Here is a 19962-nt window from a genome sequence, read left to right as displayed (position 1 = left end):
CAAAACTGTTAAGGAGAAATGACTTGGTCCTGCTAGCTGCCTCCCTCCTGCTTCTTCCTTCCCCATCCTGTCACAGTGCCATCTGAATATCAGATTGTTTTAGCTGAGAAGGGATTAGACATCATTTAATTCTGAGTCTGTCATTTTAAAGTTGAGGGAGCCTCAGAGATGCTTAATAACCCATCGATGGTCATCAATTCCAAGTCAGTGCCAGAACCAGGGTTGCACATCCAGCCATGTCTGACTCAGAACTCAGGCCCCTCAGATACCGTCTCCATCCAAAAGAGGGCAGTGAGAATTAAGGAAGAAAAGGATAAAAAACCTCTTTGGATAAGCAATGTTGGATAATGCATATTGACTACAATCTTCTTCTTCACTTCTAGGAAGTGCTTATTAGGTACTTGCTGCATGTAGCAATGAGAGTAAGAAGAATGGGTTCCCATTGTCCCCACAACAGAAGGGATCCTTGATCAGTGTCTTTAGGGAAACCCTTGTCCTGGGCATGTTTCCTTAGAGTCCCTTGCACATGCAGAATCTCTACTCATCCGTGAAAACTTTGAAAAATTGAACATCCAACAGGACATTAACCTACTTGGACACCCTAACGTTTGGAGGATAAAGGCCTTATCTAAGTCACCTCTGAAGTTTCTTCACCTTAGCACCAACCACGTGTACTTACATGTCAATAAAAATTGTCAGGCCGAATTGATGGTCTGTGTGTCTATTCCACCTAGATGATCTTCCTGGTCATTAGCTACCTTGTGGTAGACTGAGGGTTATCCCTTTAGCCCATTCTCTTTTTCTTTCCCTAGTATTAGTGCATTAGCTGAACACATTGCTTCTCAGAGACAGTATTTCCTGTACCCACTGAAGTTAGGCATGGCCAGTCATGTAAGCTAAGTTCAAGCAGAGGAGAGGTCTTCTGGATCTTGGTCTTAAACTATTGGATATATCTTCCACCACTCTTTTTCCTTTCTGAGGGTAGAAACAGATTTGGCTGTGACTCTGCTTTGACAATTCAATATTCTGGAGAATGGCAGAGCAAAAGGGCAGAAATAACCTGGATCATTGAATGGATTTATGAAATATAGTTCATTAGCTAGAACTAGCTTCTATCTCAGAATATTGCATAGGAAAATATATTTCTGCCTTCTTTGAGTCACTGTCTTTCTGGTTCTCTTCATTATGGCAGCTTAGGCTGTGTCCTAAGATACATCCTTCTAGATTGTTTTATAATAATTGCAAATTCTTTAACAATGATATAATGGTACAGTGGCAAGCCATGCATCTTGCTAGATGTGCCGTATTTTTTTCTTGTTTCCTCCCTTTCTGAGTGCTAAGCCCTTTACAAGCTATTTCATTTAATCATCATGATAATCTTTTGAGGTATACACCATTATTTACCCTCATTTTACACCTGAGAGATGGGATTTCTAGGGTGACTAAGCAGTATGTTCAAGTTCTCAACATTTAAAATTCAAGTCTGTCTTGATTTCAGAGCCCAAGTTCTTGACTACTGCCTGGAGTCACCTCTAGGTGTCCTAGGAGGACTTCACTTTTCTGCCAGTACCACAAGGGTCTTTTTATAGTTATTTCCTGTGCTGTAGTCCAGTTACATTTCCAAGGGATAAGCAACAACTGACTGAGCATAAGAAACCTTATGAATTCATTCCTCCTTAACTTCTTTTTTTTTTTTTTTGAGGGTAGTGGCCTTTATTATTTCTTCATGACTTATCTGTCCCAACCTGAGAGTATTATGTGAGTCCACAATCTTCCCTATTCTGAGAATTGATTGAGAGCAGAGTGACTCAAACAGCGACTCAGTCTGAAGAGAGGTCAATTTTTTTTTTTTGTAAACCCAATTACATTTAATGTTTATAAAAATTCATTCCAAAGAAATATATTTAATATTCACATTAAACTAAACCTGAGCTGCTTGAAAAATCTTGCAGTTTCTAGAGTAGAGGTAGATTATCTAAGATAACCAAGATCTCTAGCATGGTGGAGTCCCTTGACATAGCAATATGTCATTTATACCATTACCACACACTGTGCTTGAGCATATTGTTAGTTATCCTAAAGGCAGAATATAAAAAAATTCAGTGAAAAACATTCCTGGAAAAATACTATTTGAATGCTTCCGACGTTTAAATCTTAATCTTCCAATTAAATCTTTTCCCCCTATATTTCTTTTTTTTTTTTTTACCCTAAACCTAACCCTAAACCCTAACGCTAACCCCTCATACCCCCCCTTATATGTCCTCATCCGCTTATCAGCGAGATCATTCGTCCTTTAGTTTTTTGAGATTGGCTTATCTCACTTAGCATGATATCCTCCAATTTCATCCATTTGCCTGCAAATGCCATAATTTTATCATTCTTCATGGCGGAGTAATATTCCATTGTATATATATATATGCCACAGTTTCTTTATCCATTCATCAACTGAAGGGCATCTCCTTAACTTCTGATTGAAAGTTAGGATGTTCAGTCATTCGTGCTCGAGGGCACACCTCACACCCCTCCTGCTCTCATTTCTGTTTGTTTTATTCATTGACTTTTAGAGAAATTTGTGGTGGTTCACAGCAGCCATCAAGGAGCAGCTTAATTTATGAGAATGAGTAGGAAGGGAACAGTCATAAGACAACTTGAAAATGTCTTTGAGAAAGACAAGGAACCTGTGGGAGAATGTGTGAATTTGATGTTTTGTTGATGGTATTTGTGCCACAAACCAGGACATCATTTGGCTGCCCTGATCTGACTTCTTACATAGTCTGGTAGTTCAGATGATAGGACAAAAACTAAGTCTCTAACTCATCAACCCAACATTGATTGAATAATTATTATATTATTAAAGGCAATGCACCCTGCTTCTAAATTAGACTAGTTATGGGGCTAGATATTTTCTGATTCTTGTTCACATTCATTCTCTCCATTTCAATACTCTACTCTGAGATCTGGTATGGCTGACCTTTATGGAAGTCATCAGTAGATTTCATTGTTCTCTGATTTTTAGGTGGGTTCAGCCAATGGGAGGTGGGAGGAGAGCGAGGTTGGGGTATCATCCTTCTAGCTTCTGCCCTTTGTAGTTGCTGCAGCTGATAGTCTCCCTCTTCCAAAGGCCACATCTCCTAAGCGAGGCTGTTCCTACAGCTCTCTCCTCCTGGTTTCAGCAGCTTATCCAACAGTGGTAAAGGTTCCTTCAATGTTGATGCCCTATGTCCTGTACTATCCTGTGTAGTTTTCCTAAATTCTGATCATACCTTTAAAACAGTCTCTTTATTACACCCTCCTCAAATGACTCACTTTGAGTGCGCCGTCTTACTCTTGACTGAACTCTGATTTATGGAGCTAGGAAGTAGGGGCAGGGCAGCTCTTACCTTGAGGGTCAATGATGGCTGAATTAAGTTCTTTCACATCAGCATTCCAGAACACGCAGCTGAAGTTTCTGCCAGGCTGTGGCTTTATGCGCAGAATACTAGTGACCTGGTAGAAGCCTTCAGGGGTCATGGTATGGCTGGTGTTGGCAGGAACACTGACATTTGTCCAGGACACTTCTGCTAGGGGATAACCTCTGGCCTGGCAGGTGAGTTCTACCTCATCTGTTCCGGTGACTTTGAGGATGCCAGTATCTATTTTCTTGTAGGAAGCTGGACAATAAAAGAAAAAGAAGTCTTTTATTTCTGATTTCTGCAGAGCTCTGTACCCAATGCCATGTGAAATGAATACAATTATCACTATCAATATTAACTAATAATATTTTCACTTTTATTCTTGGTTATACTCACACATTATTAATGGGACTGCAAATTGGTGCAACCATGCTGGAGAGCAGTTTTTTTCTTTCCCTCAAAAAACTAGGAATGGGACCTAGGGTTGTGGCTCAGTGGTTGAGTGCTTGGCTGGCATGAGTTTGAGGCACTGAGTTTGATTCTCAACACCACATATAAATAAATAAATAAAATAAAAGTCCATCGACAACTTAAAAAAAAACTAGGAATGGAACCACCATTTGACCCAGTTGTCCCACACCTCAGTATACATCCAAAGGATTTAAAATGAGCCTACTACAGTGACACAGCCACATCATTGTTTATAGCTGCACAATTCATAATAACTAAGATGTGGAGCCAAACTAGGTGCCCTTGGACAAATGAATGGTTAAAGAAAATGTGGTATATGTACACAATGGAGTATTAATCAGCCATAACAGAGTGACTTTAAGACTTTTGCCAGTAAATGGATGGAACTAGAGACTATCATGCTAAGTGAAATAAACCAATCCCAAAACCCAAAAGTCAAATGTTTTCTCTGATATGTGGAAGCTAACCCACAATAAGTGGGGGTTGGGGTGGGGTGGAGAATAGAAGTTCAGTGGATTAGACAAAGGGGAATGAAGGAAAGGAAGGGAGGATGGGAATAGGAAAGACAGTAGAAGGAATCAAACATAACTTTCCTATGCTCATATATGAATACATGACCTGTGTAACTCCACATCATGTACACCCACAAGAAATTAATTTTAAAAGTAAAATAACTACGGGAAATGGCCAAAAGAACAATAGAGGGAAGAGAGTAGCAGGTGGGGAAAGGGAAGGAGAAGGAGAGGTACTGGGGTTCTACTTAGAATAAGATATATTCCATGCATATGTAAGTATATCAAAATGGACTCTACTGTCATATATAACTAAAAAGAACCAATAAAGTTTAAACAATAGAAGTACATAAATAAAATAAAACCCTTTTTTTGTCTCAGATATCATATTAGTTTATATACATTGAATGATTTAATACTTACTATACAACAAAGAGGCCATTGTTGGTATTTCCAATTTTTGTTAAGGGTAACTGAAGATACAGAGGTTGAGTATCATGCCCAGAATCATGGGGATAATAACTGGTGGAGCCAATATTTGAATATTGGAAGGTTGTGATTTGATCTGAGCAGTTCTCCAAGCTACCATACTCTGTAACTTCATATGGTGCTGTAAATTATCTCACAGCTCAGGGCTGGAGAGAGGCTAGGGGGCAGATAAACAAAATCACTAGATAACCCCATATCCCATTTTATTCAGTGCTTTTTCAAACATCATCAGTAGAAAATTTACTTTCTAATTTGTCCCTTCCTCTATTCTGTTTGAGATTAGGAGAAAATAAGTACCTAGGTCATGTCTCTAGTCAAGAGTTGGATTTATTTATTATGTACTTCTCAATACACACACACACACACACACTTCTGTGCAGTGCATGCTGAGTGACTTAATCACATATGGTTCCCTAACCTCTAGAAAACTAAGATCTAAAATGGACAAAGGTGATATTGAGAGGGACAAGAAGGCATAAAGACAAACTGTTCAACAACTTAGACCATTTCTGAACATAAACAAATATTAACACCATATAGAGATACCAGGGAGTATAGAAAGTAAGCTGTTGATTTTTGGTGAGGGTGAGAGGGAGGCAGCATTGACTTTAATCAGGTGGGAAATATTTCTTTTTTTAAAACTTTTTTTAGTTGTAGATGGACACGATACATTTATTTAATTAATTTATTTATTTTTATGTGTTGCTGAGTTTGAACCCAGTGCTTCACATGTGCTAGGCAAGTGCTCTACCACTGAGCTACAACCCCAGTCCAGGAAATATTTCTTTAAGAAATGGATTTCAGTACAATCTCTGAAGTAAAGGTAATCTTAAAGTAAAAGCAGTGTGACGAAACTACTATTTTTTTCTTAAATTGTTGGGGTATATCCAACAATAGTTTTTATTTCTCAATGAGAAATACCTTTTTCTGCAACTTTGCTAGATAACTATTTAAATGAATGTTCCACATGAACTTGAAAATAATGTGTATTCTGCATTTGTTGGGGATAAATGTTATTAATATCAATTAGTTCAAGATTGCTAATTGTATTGTTTAAAACTTCTACTATGTTTTCGTTTTTCTTTCTTTTTGGGGTGTGTGTGTGTGTGTGTATGTGTGTGTGTGTGTGGTACTAGGGATTAAAACAGGGGGTGTGTCACTGAGCTACATCCCCACCCCTTTAAAATTTTTATTTTCAGATAGGGTTTTGATAAATTGCCCAGCCTGGCCTGAACTTGAGATCCTCCTGCTTCAGGCTTTGGGGTAGCTGGGATTACAGGCAACAGGCATGTGGCTACCATGCCCAACTTATACTGTATTTTCTTCTTTGTATCTTTTCTCAATTATAACGGAGATGAGTTGAAAGCTCATCATGATAAACATGATTGTAGATTTGTCTCTTTCTCCCTTCAGTCGGCCAATTTTTGTTTGACGTTTTGATACCAAGTTGATAGATGAACACACATTTAGGATTGTATCTCCTTGTAGGACCGATTCTTTTATGATTATGAAATGCTTTTTATATTTAGTGGCATCTATTTTTCTGATTCTAGTAATCAGCTAGATAGCTAACTTTTGGTGAAATACAGCCTCAAATGGAAGTTCCTCCTTCCTCCAGAAGTAGTCTTTGCCTGGATTAGACAGTCTTGGCCAGGACTAATAAGCAAGTTAAACTTTCATTGGGAAGATCATCCTTATACCAGTCTCTGTAGCTTCAGCCTGTTGGTACTTGTCTGGTTTAGTATAACAACATATGGTAAGCACAGTAATTAATAACATGAACTTCAGAATCTCAGTGTTTTCTTTTTCTTTTTCTTTTTTTTTTTTTGTTTTGGTACCAGGGATTAAACCCAGAACTGCTTAAACCACTGAACCACATCCCCAGCCTGTTTTATTTTTATCTTGCTAAGTTGCTGAGGCTGGCTTTGAACTTGTGATTCTCATTTCAGTTTCCATCACATTGACGCAAATAAGATGAAGAAACGTAGTTCTGCATGTCTTGGTCTTGAGGATCCAGGCAACTTTGTAGCAATCACTGAAATAAATCTTTTAGAATTGTTTTCAATTCGCCTGCTAAACAGCCTGAGAGGAGCATCAGGTTAGAGTTTGCAATTCCCAGGAGCTTGTCCGCCTTTGAAATTAAGGGCATTGTTTTTCTTAACTCCATGTTTCCTTATCACCTTGTTTTCCCAAGGGAAAAAGGACTCTGAGAGCAGAGATGTAGTTCCTTGATAAGTAATGTTAGTAAATGCTTTCCCTGGGCCTAGAGGCTTAACATAGTCTACCTTTTCACTTCCGCCTTGCTTTCTTTCACAGTTTGTCCTGAGCCCTTGGTCTTCCTTTCTGAATGGAACTCAAGCTACCTTTTCCTGTACCTGTTGAAGTTACACTCTTGTCTATCTTGGTTTTTTTTTTTTTTTCCTTTTCTTTTTTTCACTTAAAGTACTTCTGAAAACTTCGTCAGCAAATTCCTGGTATTGGCTCTTCTCTGTACCCATTCCCACCTTGCTCTGTTCCTGTGTGGGGTCCTTGGCATGGTACCCCTCCTGGCCTGTGGAGCCTTCTGTACTATTTACTTCACCCTAGGTCCCTGCCATGGACTGCTCCCAGGCATATAGTCGCCACCTGGCTTTTCAGAAACCACAGTCCTTTATTATTATCTCTTCTGGATGCTCCAGCCATTACAGGTCACATTTCTTTTATCCCTTTGAAACCAACTCTCTTTTCACTATATTTAATGTGAATTGCTGTGTGGACATTAAAGAAGGTGATACAAACCTACTTTCAAGGTTTATGCCATGAATTTTAAGGCAAAAGTCTGCTCTCCTCAGTCCTATTTCATTTATGGGAACTGTCTCTGGGGCCCCGGATCTACCTGCTTCCTTAAGAAGTCCCTGGTCAGGATAAGATACTCTTGGGCACTGGTCTTCAACATTTTTTTTGGCTTGCATTCCTCTTAAAAGAATTATGAAACAGTATGCTCCCTCATATATTGATTCTTAGAATTTTTTTGTAAGTTTCTATATTGGAAAACTAGGATTTTATAAACATTTATGTTGCATTTTAGTTAAAAAATGATTTCAGTCACATCAATGTTCATAGCAGCTCAGTTCACAATAGCTAGATTGTGGAATCAACCTAGATGCCCTTAAACAGATGAATGGATAAAGAAATTGTAGTATATATATACACAATGGAATATTATTCAGCCATAAAGAAGAATAAATTATGGCATTTGCAGATAAGTGGGAATTGGAGAATATCATGCTAAGTGAAATAAGCCAAGCCCCCCCAAAACAAATGTTTTCCCTAATAAGTGGATGATGATACATAATGGGGGTGGAGGGGTAGGGGTAAGAGAAGAATGGAGGAACTTTAGATTATGTGGAAGGAAATGAGAGCAGGGGGTGGGGGTATGAAAGATGGTGGAGTGAGACAGACATCATTACCCTATGTACATGTATGATTATGTGAATGGTATGAATCTTCATCGTGAACAACCATAAAAACAAAAAGATGTACCCCATTTGTGTACAATGAATCAAAATGCAGTCTGTATAAATAAAAAAAAATAAGAATTATTTCATTCTTACATATGCATCTAATGGCATCTAAATATTAAAGAAGGTGTCTTGTTTAACATATCATCATCCACTGAAAAATACAGACAGAAATTGTTTTCTAGTGGTCAGAACTTTATATTGTTATCTTTTCTTGAACCTTACTTCTCGTTTCGATTTCCCCATAGAAGTTACTTTTTTTTTTCCAGTGCTGTGATAGAACCCAGGGTCTGAACCATGCTAGGCAAGCATTCTACACTGAGCCACACCCCTAGCTCCAGAGGTTTATCTCAATGAGACAAATGTTTATGTTCGACAGCTTTTTCCTTTACTATCCTTATGCACCTTGCAATGAAATATATATAGCTACTGAAGTTAACATTTTTCTTATAACTATGAACTTTAAGTATGCAAGGTTTTCTTCTGCACTGAGATCTAATGTCCATTATCAGCATATATATGATTACAATATAAAATGTTATGAATATTTGTAATTATTCAACATAAAAGATAAAAATTTCCTGGAAATGTTTTGCTTGTTTCTCAAATTATTCATGAATCTGAGGATGCATATGTCTTATGGTTAGACTGATCCTAGGTGCTAGTATTCAGCATCCATCCTCTTTCTAATTTTCATTTTCTGTAGCTAGAAGGGTGTGGAATCTTGCTCCTATGAGTAAGTGGATGGGAACTGGGAACAGTTTTGTTATACCTATGAATAACATGATTTATATGGCAAAACTTACTAAGTTTTTATTATCTACTCTGCACTCTATTTGCACTACCTTCCAATTTGTTGAAAGCAGAAAATTTGATACCATCTGCTTTGCAAAACGATCAGTTAGTCAGTCATGATGGTTCCATAAGGTGTCAATATTTCTGCTCACTCTTGTTTGGTACTATGGAGTTTTAAACCCCAGGATAATGGAATACATTTATGATGAGGGAGAAGTGAACTTTGTATGAAGTGGAAAAAAGCAATAATAAAAAAGGAAGTGTTTTAGGGGAACCCCAGCAGCCTTGCCTGGCAGACACATTTCGAGGTTCGTCAGTTTTGGGAAAGAGTATTTGGGGAAGATGAGGATCTAGAAACTTATTTCCTAAAACTGACTGTGCTTATGCATACTTTAGAAAGTTTTTGTTTTCCTTATGTGCTCCAGTGTGGTGACCATTGCCTGAAGGAACAAATCTCTCCACACTTGAGAAATCCCTAGTCTAGCTGAAGAAGTAGCTTAGATGCCTCCCCAGGAAAAAGCAGCCCTCTGTCTGAAAGAATGGGGTAGCCAATTCCTCAATTGCCCAAAGACTCTAGACTTACCATAAATAGGGATCAATAAATAGGGGTGGTGATCAGGGGTGCAGATATTCTAGTACGTTAGGGGATCCTGAGACTGCACAGGTTTCTTTCCTCATATGAATTGAATTCAGACTAACATCAGTGTTCCCATGTTCCTCCCTGCTGATGCCAAGATGTAGGAAAAGCAATAAAGAGAAAGCAGGCATGTGGTTTTCCTCCTGACTCACTGATGGTTGAAGGGTGGGGAGGTCAAAAAAGATGTGAGTTTTTAAAACAAATATTTGAATACTTTCTCTATGCCAGCCACCATGTCCAATTCTTTATGTTCATTATCTTTTTGATGTTTACAACAATTCTATGTGGTAGGAGCTACTATTATCCTCTCACAAATAAGGAAAACACAAGGCTATGAAAAGTGACATCTGTGAAATCAATGTTCACCCTTGTGCCTAATCCTTCTTTTATGTCCTTTGTTCTAGATCACAGTCACACAATTGCTGCCAATAGTATTTGGGGGCAAAATCCCACAGAACATCCAGAAGGGCAGATCCCCTGAGGTCTAATGAGTGGGGTGGGGAGGGCTAGAGAGCACTGGTCAGTTTAGCTCAGCAGTCTATCAAAAGGCCAATCAACAAGCTGATTCCAATCTTTCATAGTTGCTGAAAGTCTTGCTCAATATGACCTTTCCCGGAACAAACAAGGGCATGAAGTTTCTCTTCAGATTTAGGTTCCAGGCTCTTTTGGGGTAGAAAGAGCTCAAAACCTAGAGAAATGGGAACTAGGCTCTCTTGGGCCACCCACTTTACTTCTCTGGACCTTGGTTGCCTCTTCTGTGATTGATAGAGGTTGGGCTTGAACAATGTCTTCCTGCCTTTAACTTTTCATGACTCAAAGTGAGAAAGCGAGGGAAAGAAACCTTTAAGCCATGGCCGAACACACACGCACACATACACCTGAAAAAAAAGTTTGATTATTTTTGTTTTCATAGTGCTCGGGATTGAATCCAGCACTACAACTAAACTACATTCCTAGCCTTTTTTTTTTTTTTTTTGTGGTGTTGGGGATTGAACCCAGGGCCTTGTGCTTGCAAGGCAAGCACTCTACCAACTGAGCTACATCCCCAGGCCCCATCTGTAGCTTTTTAAATTTTTATTTTATTACTATTTTTTTGAAACGGGCTTGCTAAATTGTTCAGATTGGCCTCAAATTTGGGATCTTCCTCCTTCAGTCTCCAGAGTCATTGGGATTACAGAATGCACCACTGTGCTGAGACAGAAACAAGAGTTTTTAAAACAACACTCAACCCCATTGTGCGATACTTATTCTATTTATTCTTTTCTTGGTTGGGGGGAGAGGGAACGTTCATCTGGTTGCTACTCCCTAACTTTATATTTTATCACAATTATAGTTGGAAATCTATGGTTTAAAAAACTGTGGACTATAGGAATAAGATACGAAGAGAAGAATCAAGCTGGGAATGTTCCATGAAAGAACTGTGAATTAGGCAAAGATTTTCTTTGGCACCTTCCCACCTTTTGGGATCCTGTTTTCCTGGCTAAGTCTAACTCCATTTTATTTCTACAAATCTTGCCCCTATTTATCCTTCCTTAGCTACTTTATATGCAAATGATGTCAGAAAATATTTCCAAGCTGGTGCTTCCCCACCACCCCCTCTGAAATAAGCTATCTCCTTAAAACCCATCTACAGGTTTCTGTTATTTGCAACTAACACAACTGGAGAGGTAACTCCTTGGATTTTAGTACTTGAAACCACTCACCTTTGACTTCCACGGTCAGGTACTTGTAGTCCCAGGCAAGCCCGCAGATGATCAGGCAGCGGTACTGCCCGGCGTCTCTCATTTGCACTTGGGGGATGTGGAACAAGGCTCTCCCCAGGGGCAGTTGCTCCTCCAGCAGAGTGGCTCTCTCAGTGGGTGTGGATGTATCATTCTCCACCCTTTGAAAACTGGCTTTTATTGCTTCAGGTTCCATACAACCTTCAGTGTCAAAATCACACTTGAGGGTCACATTGCTGCCATAGTCTACTGTGTACAGTTTCTTTGGAACTGTCACAGTGAATAAAGCTGAAAGGGAAAGACATCTCACTGGTGCCTGCCTCTACTGGACAGTTCAGTTCTTCCAGAGAGGGAGCTGAGTCCCATCCTGCCCAAATTTTCCAGGAGATACCTGATGTTATCTGGACCTTCTCTTGGGCTCCTCTCTCTCCTTTGCCCATTCCAGTGGGGCAAGGGTGGAATTCTTGGTCCATTTCTTTGAGTTGGGGAACTTTCCCACCCATGTAGCTGATTGCTCTCCTGCTCTTCCCTAGGCACCCCAACATGAGCTTCTGATGGACAGTAGTGTTTGCTCTCCACAGCATCTCCCACCTACTTCCCTAGCACCCCGTGGTCATTCCAGGTCATCCCTCTTGGGTGAACAGAATATCTTGTTCTGACTCCCCTGCCATCAAAGTCTGAGTCCGGCCGTCACACGCTATTGTCTGGGTTCCTTTTCTTCAGTCTATATGGATCAATTCATGCCTTTCCCTGCCAAATATTACTTTCTTTAGCCAGCGATAATAATAAGAATCGTCACTTCTAGAGTTCTTAAACACTTCTACTGACACATTATCTCATTTAGACTTCCCAGGAGGTGAGGTAGGCAGTACTGTTATCTTCTCTTTAGAAAATGAAACTGAGGCACAGAAAAGTTAAGCAGCTTGCCCAAGATTGTACAGCCAGTATCAACCCAGATATTTGTTTAAGTCACAAATGCTGTTGAACACCACATCATACAAACCCACTGTGGATGCTATTTTATGTCAATGGGAAAAAGAAAAAAATGGAACTAATATTTGATGTGTGTCTACTATGTGCCAAGCACTATGTCAGGTACTTTATGACTATATCATTTAACCCTGAAAATATGACCATGAAAAACACATTATCTTTAAGGTTGCATAGTTAAGGAACCTGCTCAAAGAAATTGGCCCCTGGAATATAGTTAGTAAGGTTAAAATTCATAACTAGTTAGTGTTTGACTTCAAAAGCTATAGTTTCCACTCAGTATCTCCCAAAATTCGAGGCACATACCAAAGTAAGTATATATTATAATTTTAGATGGGGTAGAATCAAAGCCTCAAAAATACTGAATTATTTAGAGAGAAATTTATCCCCTTTCAGAATGCATTTCAATCCCTGGAGTACATGTAATTTATGAGTAGACTATTACCCCTTTAACACTTGCTAGTTTTCCTTTTAACAAAACAGGAAGCTTCCAGGCAGATAAATGTCATTGGGGTGGAGTTTAACAACACTACTTTGTTTTCATTGCATTTATTTTGTTTCTAGCCTCCATTTTACCTGTCAATCTAAAAAAAAAAAAAAAAAAAAAAAAAAGCTGAGTTGATTTAAATAATTCTACGAAAACCAATAGTATGAAGAGTAGCCAAACACGGCAAAACTAGTGAACTAGTGAAGGCAGTGTTTGAAAGCATAAAGCATGCCCAAAATTATTCTGCTTCCATTATTAGTGAATAGGGATCATTATGATGGAGTACAGAAAGATCTGGAAGTAGTTTCTGAATCATCACATTCCCATACCATGTTTTATGGGAAAAGCACAAGACTTAGTGAGTTCAAATTCCACCTATATCAGGATCAGGAGCCTTTGATCAGAAATCCAACATTTAAGGGCTGGGGATGTAGCTCAGTCGGTAGAGTGCTTGCCTTGTAAGCCCAAGGCCCTGGGTTCAATCCCCAGCACCGCAAAAAAATAAATAAATAAATAAAAAAAAAGAAATCCAACATTTAACTTCCATGAATCTCAGTCTCTTTTTTGTAAGATGAGGTTAGTATTTACGTCTCAATATCATGGTGAAAATTAGACAAGATGTTTCACGTGCAGGGCCTAGGTCTGATAACTAGTAGGCACTTGGCAAACTTTCATACCACACTTTAATTCTTGGGAAAGTAGTAACCCATATATGGAATGCATGGTCATTCTTTATTAGTCAAAATTCTTTTTACTAATCAGGATAGTTGATTCCCTGACAAGATTCACAGCATAGTAACTTATTGGTTTCCTGCTGCTTGAGTGATTCACAGTACAATTCTCTTTGGATTCAAGTTTTTCCTCCCATTGAATTGAAAGTTGAGTTTGTTTAGATATTCCTCAGTGCTTTACACATGCTAGATTCCAGATAAGGGTTTGGCAAATAAATGGCAGAAAGAAAGAGGAAGAAAGAAAGAATGAACACAAACCATGTTCTCTTCTCACTAAATTGCACCTTGCTGGAGATGGCATGAATTGGCATTCTCAGTTATCACACAGAACATTTGATAGTTATCTGCACCAATGTCATTTTATAAAAAATGACAGATAAGTTTATATTTTGACTACACTCCTTGCTAGGACCACAACTTCCTTTTTTTCTACAGAGATCTATGGTACAGAGAGGAGGTTCACAAGTGCCCACCATTCTTTTGTGCAAGACAGGGTCAGGACCAGGGCTATGAGGTGAGGGTTTCCATATAAAAACAATGCTAACCACATCTGTGCTTGCTGGACCAGGAAGAGAAGACCCTGGGATTATATTCATGAAAAGGGACATATAGGCTTCAGGATTTCCTGTATGATCCACTTTGTAGAATCCACTTCATACTTGTAACAACAAGGTTTTATGTAATGGGACCATAGTCTCCATAATGGGGCCCTATTAAGGGTAGATCCCTTTATGATGGGGACCACCTCTAAATACATAATTCCCTTATAACTAAGATACTCTGCCCTGAAAAAATTATATTCATTTATCAAAGATGTATTAACTGTCTTCTGTTTGTCAGGTAAAGGAATTTTCTACTACTTTCACTTTTCTTAGTACTTCCTTCTTTTATTTTATATTACATTGTAAAACAAGAAACATGAAAGGAGATGGGGTGTGCAGGGAAAGTTGGTGAACAAGTGTTACACTTGTGTCTTGGTGTCAAGGAGCATTAGAGAGATTTGGTTGTTGATCTTATTGACTCTATTTAGCAAATTTATTTACCACACGATGCTTTCTTCTTGAGAGCAAGAAGATCTCTGTAACTTCTTCTGGAATTCCCCTTAGAATACAGGAGAACTCCCCTCTTTACTGCTTGAGTGTGTTTTCTTCTTGTTTTTCTCCTCTGCCTTGTACAGGGTGTATGTTAGGGGTTACAGACATAATGTATGCTACCTTTCAGACAGGTGACATTTTTTGGCTAGTATTCACAAGAGAAAAGAGTAATGAATGAATTTAAATCATGTATATGAATACTTTGGAATAACAGGTTAATTGTTATTGGGTATAGGTTTGAGGCAAAGCTTCTAAGATATGCAAAGCTTTAGACTTGATTGTCTCATATAAAAGAGGGAATTAGGAAATACAACACACTTGAAATCCTAAAATATTCTTACTTTTTATAAGTTGCATAGGAAATCAAAACACTTTTGCGGACAATTCTGTGAACAGGCTTTTCTCAAGCTTGGCTGCACATCAGAATCACTAAGCAGAGGGCCTCCACCTCAGCTGAAATTGAAATCACTGGGAGGCTGTCTTGGTCACTTCAGTGTTTCTTTAATAGATACCTAAGACCATGTCTTTTATAGAAAGGCTCACGGTTCTGGTGACCTGAGAGTCCAAGCAGCTTGGCGCCAGCATCCTGGCAAGAGCCTCCTGGCTCTATCACAACATGGAGGAGTAGCCGAAAGGGAACTGGCCACAGGCACAAGAGGCCCAGCACTCATGCACAGTGCCCAGGGTGGCTTCATTGTATAACAGCCCACTCTTGGGACACAGGCTTAGCACATTCATGAGGAGGGAGACCCCAGGACCTAACTATCTTCTTCTAGGTCCCACTTCAAGGTTCTACCACCTTAACATCACTACACTGAGGACCAAACCTCCTGGACATGAACCTCTCGGGGTAAACCATATCCAAACCATAGCAGAGGCTTCTAAAAAATAATAATGCCTTGACCCCACTTTGGCTCCTTTAAAATTAAATCATTTCAGGGATGGGACCAGCATAATTTTTTAAGAACAACTTTCTTGGAAGTTTCTAATGTGCAGACAATACTGAGTATTAGACCAATAAAATACATGTACTTACAAACTCTTTTTACCAGCTTTCCAAAGTGTTGTCTTCAGTTTTACTTGGAAACTAGTTAGAAATAAAGTATCTCAGGGTTTCCCCAGATCTAGAGAATCAGGATCTGCATTTTAATAAGATTGTGGTGCTCCATATGCACAGTAACATTTGGGAAGCAGCATTATAAAACTTGTCTGCATTTGGACTGTTACTACTAGGAATTGGAGTAATAATTAAAATTTTTAAACATGTACAATGAGACTGATGCTGAGCTGACCCTAATGTCATCATCTCATTTGATCCTGCCAACAATCCTGCAAAGTAGGAGTTACTATCCATATTTTAAAGATGAGGAAACTGAGGCTTAAAGCAGTGACACAATTCATTTACTGTCAAAGAATGATGGCTATGTAATTGGAATTCAAAATCATTTGTGTGTTCTCAGTGCTTCTAATGACTCTACAGATATGACTGTATTTCCTTTGCCATGTGGATGTCACACCCACGAATGAGACAAATATACGTTTTAGCTTTATGTTAAAGAAAGATATTTTTATTTCATGTTCCACACAGTTACTAAATTAAGTTTTAGTCTAGTATTGAACTTCTGAAGTTATCAAATGAGAAAATTGGTAAGTTTCCACAACTGCAAAATTAAGTAAGCAACACAGGTTTTCTCATTCACTTGGGGCTCTTAAGTAAATTAAAGGGCAAAGGATTTAGTGAAAGTATGAAAAATTCATATATGCAAGTCTCTTAGCCAGATTAAAGCAGCTAACTTGCATAATGCCGTAGTCTTTTTGAAAATTCTGGGGGCAATTTTGCATTTTATCTGTAACCAGGCATCAATGAAAGTCAGCACCTGTCTCATCTCCAGGAAACACAAAACAAATCATTTGATTATTTCCCCAAATAGTTTTTTCTCCCAAGATAGCTTCCTCTTTGAGCTAATTATGTATTTTTTTAATTTTCCACTTAACATCAGAAGCTTAATATTTTTCAGACTTCCCATACCATGTACTTGAAAGATGAGAGGAGCTTGGAGGGCTGCTTTACACAGCTATATTCTTCAGAAAATTCTTCAGTTTCTGGTTTAGGATAAAATCCTGCTCCATGTATCTGACTCATGCTCTGCTCCATGTATGAGCACAGTATGGAGAGACAGTAATTCTGCTCTCTTAGAAATCCTCTCCCCAGCCTGATTCTTCTCTTTTGAATTTCTCAGCAGTCAGTAGAAGTGGTGGAAGATAGGCCAAGTAGAAAAACCCACGGTCTGGTCTCTGCCCCAGAGTAACCTCAGTTAGCCATTGTCATGAATACTTCTGGTTTTCATCCACCTCTGGAGGATGAAGAGAGGGAAACATCAATGAGAGAAGGATGACTAGGCTTTTTTCCCTCCAAGACATGATAAAATATAAAAATAAATATTGTGCTTTAATATTTTCTGGGTTACAATATATTCTTGGGTTTTGCAACAAAAGTATAAGAATAAAATATCAACTATGAAGCTATCATAGCAAAGGAGGGTGCTACTGGCAAAAGGCTAGACACAAATCAATGGAGCAGAATAGATACTAGAAGTAGATCCACACAAATATGACCAAGTGATTTTTGACAAAGACTCAACAGCACTTTTATGCAGAAAGGATAGACTCTTCAACAAAGGCTGGAGCTACTGTATATCTACATGAAAAAATGAACAAGTCTCAACCTATACCTCACATCCTATACTAACGCCAAATAGATTATAAGTTTGAATGTAAAATATACAAACATAAAATGTTTAGAAGAAAATCTTTTACATACTGGGATAGTCAGTGTACTTAGATATGACACCAAAGCATGAAACATAAAAGATAACATTAATAAATTCAAGTCTGTTAAAATTAAAATATTTGCACTGCAAATACTCTGTTAAAAGAATGAAAAGAAAAGCCACAGACTTCTAGAAAGTATTTACAAAGCACATATGTGATAAAGGACTTATATCTGGAATATTGAGAGAACTTTCAAGACTTTTCCTGAAAATAACCCAAATAAAAATTGTCCAATGTTTTGAACACATAATTTATTAAAGAAAATACATGAATATATATAAAGCAAGTAATAAAGGGCCTAAGGGGAGAGACAGACTCTAATACAACAATAGTTGGGAACTTTAACATCCCACTTTCAGCAATGGACAGATCCTCCAGACAGAAAATCAACAAAAATATATAAAGAGTTAAGTTGTACCCTAAACCAAATGGATGTAACAGACATCTACAGAATTGTTAGCCAGGTGCAGTGATGCTTGCCTGTAATCCCAGCAATGTAGGAGGCTGAGACAGGAGGATAACAAGTTCAAGGCCAGTTTCAGTAACTGAGGCCCTAAGCAACTTGGACCCAAATTTCAAAATAAAATGTGAAAAGGGCTGGAGATGTAGCTCAGTGGTAAAGTGCCCCTGGGTCCAAACCCCAGTTCAAAAGAAAAACAACACACACACACAAAAAAACAAACAAGAAACTACAAATCAATATCTTTGATGAATATAGATACTAAAACCCTCAATAAAATACTAGCAAACCAAATTCAAGAGCACATTAAAAATATTATTCACTGTGATCAAGTGAGATTCATTCCAGGGATGCAAGAATGGTATAATATATGCAAATCAGTAAACATGAACACCATATCAATGGAATAAAGGACAGAGGGATTTCCCAAATGATAAAGACATTCAATAAAATCCAACATCCCTTCATAATAAAAACTCTGAACAAATTGGGTATATATGCCTCAACACAGTAAAGGCCATTTATAATTAGTCAACAGTTAATTTATATTGAACAGGGGTTAAGCTAAAATCTTTCTAAGATCTGGAAGAAGACAAAGATGATCACTTCCACCACTTTTATTCAACACAGCGCTAGAAGTCCTAGGCAGAATACTAAGGCAAGAGGAAGAAATAAAGGGCATCCAAGTTGAAAAAGAAGAAGTCAAATGTTCACTGTTTGTAGACAGAAAACCCCTAAAACTCCACCCCAAAATGATTAGAAGTAAGAAATGGATTCAGCAAAGTTATAAGATATAAAATCAACATACAAAAATCAGTAGCATAGTTATATGCCAATCGTGAATTGTCTGAGATAAAAATCAAGAATACAATTCCATTTACAATAGCTACAAAAAAATCCCTAGAAAAAAATTTAACCAAAGAGGTAAAATACTTCTTCAATGAAAATTATAAAACATTGATGAAAAAATTGAAGATACACAAAAAAGGGGGAAAGACATACCATGTTATAGAAGATTTGTTATTGTTAAATAGTCTATACTAGCCAAAGCAATTTACAGATTCAATGCAATTTCTATCAAAACACCAATGACATTCTTTACACAACTAGAAAAAATAATTGTAAAAGTTACATGGAGACACAGAAAAACCCCTAATAGCTGAAGTCATTTTTAGCAAAAAGAATGAAGCAGGAGACATTACACTACCTGACTTCAAATCTAATACAGATGTGTAATAATCAAAACAGCACAGCATTGACACATTAAAAACAGACCCACAGACGAATGGAGCCAAATAGTGTGCCTAGAAGTAGATTCACATATTTACAGCCAACTGATTTTTCACAAAGGTGCTAAGTCTTTTCAATAAATATTTTTGGGAAAGTTGGGTATCCAGTTTAATCAGAAGAATGAAACAGTTCCCTATCTCTAATCAATCACAAAGATCATCTCACAATAGACTGAGGACTTAATTAAATGTAAGACCTTAAACTATGAAACTACTAGAAGAAAACAGGGGAAATGCGTTAGGACCTTGAAATGATTGAAGATTTTTTGAACAAGACCCTCAAAACATAGAAAATGAGAGCAAAAATAGTCAAATGGGATTACATAAAACTAGAAGACTTCTGCACAGCAAAGGAAACTCTCAACAGAATGCAGATGCAACCTATATAATGGGGAGAATGTTTGCAATGTATACAGCTGACAAGGGGTTGATATCCAGAATATATAAGAAACTCCCAAAACTCAACAGCAAAAATCAAATAACCCAATTTTAAAAGTGGGCAGTTTACAATAAAAGTAATTTTTTTAAAAAAAGTGGACAGTAGATTGAAATAGGCATTCCT

At 38.0% G+C, this 19962-nt stretch overlaps 1 protein-coding gene across 6 annotated transcripts in view; it reads right to left on the bottom strand.

Moving 5' to 3' along the window:
- Positions 1-19962, bottom strand: part of PDCD1LG2 (programmed cell death 1 ligand 2) — a 79002-nt gene that overhangs the window by 18193 nt on the left and 40847 nt on the right. For 5 of the 6 annotated variants that reach the window (XM_079113093.1, XM_079113096.1, XM_079113092.1 and 2 more), the window contains 2 exons: positions 11500-11805; positions 3381-3650 (listed from right to left, as the gene is read on the bottom strand). In XM_079113093.1, coding sequence (XP_078969219.1) covers positions 3381-3650; positions 11500-11805 — 576 coding nt within the window. Of the gene's footprint in view, positions 1-3380; positions 3651-11499; positions 11806-12952; positions 12975-19962 lie in introns of those variants that run through there. The other variant, XM_079113097.1, reaches the window with a different exon arrangement.

Source organism: Sciurus vulgaris (assembly GCF_902686455.1).
Source record: "Sciurus vulgaris genome assembly, chromosome: 15".
Taxonomy (NCBI): Eukaryota; Metazoa; Chordata; class Mammalia; order Rodentia; family Sciuridae; genus Sciurus; species Sciurus vulgaris.
The sequence above is the reverse complement of the archived record's forward strand: the minus strand, read 5'-3'. Positions and strand labels throughout refer to the sequence as shown.